Source organism: Gadus morhua, chromosome 2 (assembly GCF_902167405.1).
Source record: "Gadus morhua chromosome 2, gadMor3.0, whole genome shotgun sequence".
Lineage (NCBI taxonomy): Eukaryota > Metazoa > Chordata > Actinopteri > Gadiformes > Gadidae > Gadus > Gadus morhua.
Window position 1 is genome coordinate 1,775,738 of NC_044049.1, and position 6,330 is coordinate 1,782,067.

At 50.7% G+C, this 6,330-nt stretch overlaps 1 protein-coding gene across 5 annotated transcripts in view; it reads left to right on the top strand.

The window, feature by feature from the left end:
- Positions 1–5,301, top strand: part of mybpc2a (myosin binding protein Ca) — a 23,150-nt gene extending 17,849 nt beyond the window's left edge. For 3 of the 5 annotated variants that reach the window (XM_030350348.1, XM_030350349.1, XM_030350351.1), the window contains 4 exons: positions 2,552–2,566; positions 3,428–3,511; positions 4,588–4,736; positions 5,152–5,301. In XM_030350348.1, the coding sequence (XP_030206208.1) occupies positions 2,552–2,566; positions 3,428–3,511; positions 4,588–4,736; positions 5,152–5,286 (383 nt within the window). In that variant the 3' untranslated portion in view covers positions 5,287–5,301. The remainder of the gene's footprint in view (positions 1–2,551; positions 2,567–3,427; positions 3,512–4,587; positions 4,737–5,151) is intronic. The other 2 variants (XM_030350361.1, XM_030350359.1) reach the window with 1 other exon arrangement.
- Positions 5,302–6,330: the final 1,029 nt, after the last annotated feature.

Sequence of the window (6,330 nt, forward strand, 5' to 3'; positions counted from 1 at the left end):
AGGCTGACCAGACAGTAACACCGACAGGGAAACATCAACACCATTAAAAACAAGAATAGTCAATAGTTGAAACTCAACAGTCATGTCCGTTTTCGCAGTGGAACGATTAACCAAAAACCCTTGAGAGAGTGATGTTGTTCTGACTGCGATTGACCAGGGGATATATACGGTTGGAGTACCGCGTGTGTATATATCGGGAGTTCAGTGTGCGCAACGAGGCATGACACGCCCGTGACGGGATGATGTCGTGATCTGTTTGGATTTGACTTTGGATTTGAAATGTGTTTGGACGTGCAAGATTAAAAATAATAACACGAGGCGTCTGTGGGGTGCTCTGGACCTGTCACCCAACCCAGGAGGGAGGAGGTGGAAGTGTGTGTGTGTGTGTGTGTGTGTGTGTGTGTGTGTGTGTGTGTGTGTGTGTGTGTGTGTGTGTGTGTGTGTGTGTGTGTGTGTGTGTGTGTGTGTGAGTGTGTGTGCGTGCGTGCGTGCGTGTCTGTGAGCTCGATCTTCTTAATCTGATTTCATTGGATGAAGACCCCGATCTCGGGCGATTTAAATTGGATGAAGACCTAATACTAGAGCTAGCATTATGATCCGTTCTACAGTAAGTTCTGTCTCCGGATCTATCGCCACAGCTGTCCCCATGAAGACATGAAGAGGCTGAGTTGGCGTGAATGACCCCGACCGGAAACCAGAAATGTAACAAATAATAAAAATACATATTTCCGCGGTTAAGCAATACTAGCGTCAATCAGACCAGGCAGGCTGTTCCTGAGTATCCTTATGTTCCCTCCCCGGAGCCAAGGACGTGTCTGGGGTTCATTTCAGTGAGCCGCTCGGTCCTAAAACCGCTCCTCGATGAGGGAGTGTGAACATTTCCAAAATGTCCCCTGGGTGCCATTCCCGGGATAAGACGCGCCCACTTAGCATCCTCACGGAAACCCTTCAAATCATCCCGAACATCTGAACTTGGATCCGTCCTCAGGGGGCGGCTTTTGATTAAAAGATCACATTAACCCAGCACATAAAAACAAATACAAAAGGGGTGGGGGGAGACCGACAGAGAGTAAGTGGGCGAGTCGGGTTGTCTTTGTGTGAGTGGGTGCATGAGTTTGTGTGTGTTTGTGTGAATGTGTGTGTGTGTGTCAGTGTGTTTGTGTATGTGTGTGTGTGTGTGTGTGTGTGTGTGTGTGTGTGTGTGTGTGTGTGTGTGTGTGTCAGTGTGTTTGTGTGTGTGTGTAGAGGAGTGTGTGTGTGTGTGTGTAGAGGTGTGTGGGTGTGTGTGTATGTGGGCACGTGTGTGTGTGTGTGTGTTTGCATGCACACATGTGTGAGTGTGTGTCTGTAAGTGTGTTTGTGTGTGTTTAGATGTATGTGCGTGTGTGTGCGCCCGCGTGTGTGTGTGTGCGCACGAGTGTGTGTGAAAGAGTGGTGCAGCAGGTGCAGGGTTTGAATAAGACGCACGTACCGGGTGCTCTCTGTATTTATAGCGGGAAGCGACCTGATTCGACGGCCAAGCTCAGGCTGATCTCTCACGATGTCTTGAGTTGAACACCAGTGTGGATTGAGCTGTGGTCACAGGCCCGGCCTGCAGGACAGACAGCCAGTCTCCCACCAGCTCCTGCTCTGTGCTGTGTACACAAACGATATATATAGGATGTGTATGAACACACAAGCAGGTTACCAGGCTCGTCTGATGGAGGCTATCGCAATTCTTAACCAATAGGAGGACACCATAACCCTGGTGACACCCTACTCTCACCAATCAGACTTTAGAAAGTACGATGTTGAGGGCAGACGAGCTCAGATCTCGGTTTTACCGTCTCCCTCTTTAGATATTTGGTTTGTCCAATCTTGTGTCAGCGTGTAATTGGTGACCAAAAGCCAGGCCGGCAGTAGTAAACTGTAGAAAAGTGTTTTTAAAGGTTTCAGATCAACACTGTGGAGACTGGGCTGCTCTAGAAACACACTTCTCAAAGCCTCATCCAATCGCGCCAACGCCTTTCCTCTGGTAGAAGCCGAACGGTAAACAAAGCCTCGTGGTTGGTTCCCGGCCCAGGCTCTGCACCGCCTCCCCCCTGGGGTTCTGCTGTAACACAGTAGGACGGTTGGATCCCAGACTACCGATTCATGCACAATGCGACTCCTATTTCTGCCAGAACAAAGGTTGGGACTCTTATTTTTGCGAGAACGAAGCAGGGATTCTTATTTTGGAAGAACAAAGCGTGGGACTCTTATTTCTGGAGAACAATGTGTGTGACTCTTATTTTTGGAGAACAAAGTGAGGGACTCTTATTTTAGAAGAACAAAGCGTGGGCCTCTTATTTTGGAAGTTGAAGTCGGAGTGTGTGAGAGCACATGAGCACGTGGTTCTAACATCTGAGTGTTCATCCTCACCTTCCACCGCGCAGAAGCCTCGTTAACGCCCGACTCTTACTGCTCAACCCAGACACTGTACTGATGTCTTCCCAAACTCTCTCCCCCCTCCCTCCCCCTTACACCCCCCACACACCCCTCCCCCCATACCACCACCCTCCCCCCATTGCAGAATTGCCTCCTGATGGTAAGACAAACTAATTAAGTATCAGCATCTTTGAAAAAAAAAAAAAGCCAAATGTGTTATTGGAGTGTATGTTCTGACAAGCAAACACCTACAAAGATATCAGAAATTCCCTTTGAACGGGAGGGCGTGTTATTCCTCTCTCGCACGCAGGAACAAGATGTAAGCACCTCTCAAACGCTCCCGTTCTGTCAGCACGGCGGTTGCGTGCGTACCGCTGTCTTTACATGTGATTAGCACACTTTTTGTATTCCCTGGAGCCCCGACATGGAGTCCTCTCGTCTACGAGACACAGTACAACCTGGCCTGTCACTCCCCGCCGTGGCCCAAATATCTTGTTTTACTATCTGAGGTTTGGTTTACTTTTGTCAGGGTTAGACTGTGGTGCAGACAGCTCCCCTAGCGGCCAGGAAGGAGTACTGCAATGGTTATTATCGTACTTTAACCGCCTGGATACTTAAACGTGTCGGTGTGAATGTAGGGTTGTACGGCGGTTTGCTTGGTCCCATCATACTGGGGAGTGACCGCCTTCACCGCCCACCGTAGCCCAAATATCGCCTTTTACTGTCAGAGGATCCAGGGTTTAGTTCACTTTAGTTCGGGAGAAGACTGTGGTGCAGACAGCTCCCCTAGTGGCCAGGAAGGAGAACTGCAATGATTATCATCGTTGTTTAGCCGGCTTGATACTTTTTTAAAAGTATCAAGCGTAGGGTGCGAGTGCGAGCGTAGGGGTTGTACGGCGGTTTGCTTGGTCCCATTATACTGTCCGGGTCTGTGCTGCGTCTATGTGCGTGTGTGTGTGTGTGTGTGTGTGTGTGTGTGTGTGTGTCTGTGATTCATGCTCTGTGTTTGTTCCCGCCGTAGATCTGGCGCCAGGGGAGCAGCGGGAGATGTCGGAGCAGAGCGGCATGTTCGTGCTCCGGCCCGAGAGCGCCACCGCGGTCAAAGGTTAGCCCCGCCTCCCACCTTCGTCTCAACCGATCACAGCACATGATGAAGGTTATCTGACAAACGACACAGATCGCGTTTGCAATGTAACAAACATCGCATCCCATAATATGTCCACAAACTGACAATATGTGTACAATAAGTACGAAATCGCTTTGTGTAGTTTTTTGTGTAGTTTAAACTCAACGTCCAGTCGATTTTGATCGACTGGACAAAAGATCAAATCCTATCGATGGCCAGGTTGAGGTGAGGTGGCGCGTGCGTCGGCCAATCACATGGGCCCCTGCTATGAGCCAATAAAGTGGCTACTGGTGCTCTCCTCATGTCACCTCCTCTCCCCTCCTCTCTCCTCCTCTCCTCATCTCTGCTCCTCTCCCCTCCTTTCTTCTCCTCTCTCCTCCTCTCTCCTCCCCTCTCCTCTCTCCTCCTCTCGCCTCCTTACTCCTCCTCTCTCCTCCTCTCTCCTCCTTACTCCTCCTCCCCTCTCTCCTCTCTCCTCCTCCCTCCTCTCTCCTCCTCTCTCCTCCTTACTCCTCCTCCCCTCTCTCCTCTCTCCTCCTCCCTCCTCTCTCCTCCTCTCTCCTCCTTACTCCTCCTCCCCTCTCTCCTCTGTCCTCCTCCCTCCTCTCTCCTCCTCTCTCCTCCTTACTCCTCCTCCCCTCTCCTATCTCCTCCTTCCTCCTCTCTCCTCCTCTCTCCTCCTTACTCCTCCTCTCTCCTCCTCTCGCCTCCTTACTCCTCCTCTCTCCTCCTACCTCCTCTCTCCTCCTCTCCTCCTCTCTCCTCCTTACTCCTCCTCCCTCCTCTCTCCTCCTCTCTCCTCCTCCCTCCTCTCTCCTCCTCTCCTCCTCTCTCCTCCTTACTCCTCCTCTTTCCTCTCTCCTCCTCTCTCCTCCTCCCTCCTCTCCCCTCCTCTCTCCTCCTTACTCCTCCTCCCTCCTCTCTCCTCCTCTCTCCTCCTCTCTCCTCCTCTCTCCTCCTCCCTCCTCTTTCCTCCTCTCTCCTCTTTACTCCTCCTCTCTCCTCCACTCTCCTCCTCCCTCCTCTCTCCTCCTCCCTCCTCCTCTCTCCTCAAGGTAAGGACGTCAGCTTCGTGGCCAAGGTGGACTCCAAGGCCATGCTCCGGAAGCCCTCCATGAAGTGGCTGAAGGGGAAGTGGTGCGACCTGGGCAGCAAGGCGGGCAAGCACCTGGCCTTCAAGGAGACCTACGACCGCAACACCAAGGTGGGTGTGGCTGTGTGTGTGTGTGTGTGTGTGTGTGTGTGTGTGTGTGTGTGTGTGTGTGTGTGTGTGTGTGTGTGTGTGTGTGTGTGTGTGTGTGTGTGTTTGTGTGAGCACATGTTCCATCAGCGTCTGGGCAGCCATTAGCTAGTGCCTCATTAAATGCATGGTCACTTTCCCTCTCTCTCTCTCTCTCTCTCTCTCTCTCTCTCTCTCTCTCTCTCTCTCTCTCTCTCTCTCTCTCTCTCTCTCTCTCTCTCTCCCCCCCCTCTCTCTCTCTCTCTCTCTCTCCTCTCTCTCTCTCTCTCTCTCTCTCTCTCTCTCTCTCTCCTCTCTCTCTCTCTCTCTCTCTCCCCTCACCTCTCTCTCTCTCTCTCCCTCTCCCCCCCCCTCTCTCTCTCTCTCTCTCCTCCATCAGATCTACACCTATGAGATGAGCATCATCAAGGTGGTGGACGCTGACGCCGGGAACTACCGCTGTGAGGTCACCTCCAAGGATAAGGTGGACAGCTGCTTCTTCGATATCACCGTGGAGGGTAGGCCCCGCCTCTAACACCACCTCTAAACACCACCTCTAATGTAAACACCTTCCTCTAACACCACCTCTAAACACCACCTCTAAACACCACCTCTACTGTAAACACCTTCCTCTAGCACCACCTCTAACACCACCTCTAACACCACCTCTAACACCACCTCTAAACACCACCTCTAACACCACCTCTACTGTAAACACCACCTCTACTGTAAACACCACCTCTAAACACCACCTCTACTGTAAACACTACCTCTAAACACCACCTCTAAACACCACCTCTTACACCACCTCTATTGTAAACACCACCTCTAAACACCACCTCTTACACCACCTCTACTGTAAACACCACCTCTAAACACCACCTCTAAACACCACCTCTACTCTAAACACCACCTCTACTGTAAACACCACCTCTAAACACCACCTCTACTGTAAACACTACCTCTAAACACCACCTCTAAACACCACCTCTAAACACCACCTCTACTGTAAACACCACCTCTAAACACCACCTCTAAACATCACCTCTACTGTAAACACCACCTCTAAACACCACCTCTAAACACCACCTCTACTGTAAACACCACCCCTAAACACCACCTCTAAACACCACCTCTACTGTAAACACCACCTCTAAACACCACCTCTAAACATCACCTCTACTGTAAACACCACCTCTAAACACCACCTCTAAACACCACCGCTACTGTAAACACGACCTCTAAACACGACCTCTGAACACCACCTCTAAACACCACCTCTACCACAGGGTACCTCACGATACGATATGATACACAATACCTGGCCCACCACACCGATATCATCGCGATTCTGTGTTAATCTATATATTTTGAGACAATCGGATAACGATAAATCGCGATTTATGTCAAAATGACCGTGGAGTTGGAGTTGCTGGAGTTTTGTCTCTATTCATGGTCCAAACTGAGTTTTCAGAGACTTGTGTATTAAAATGCCCTGTTGTTGTTTCTCTCTGTTGTCTCTCTTATCTCCGCCTCCTCTCTGAGTGTTCGTCCTATCAGAGCCTGCTTCTGCCTATCG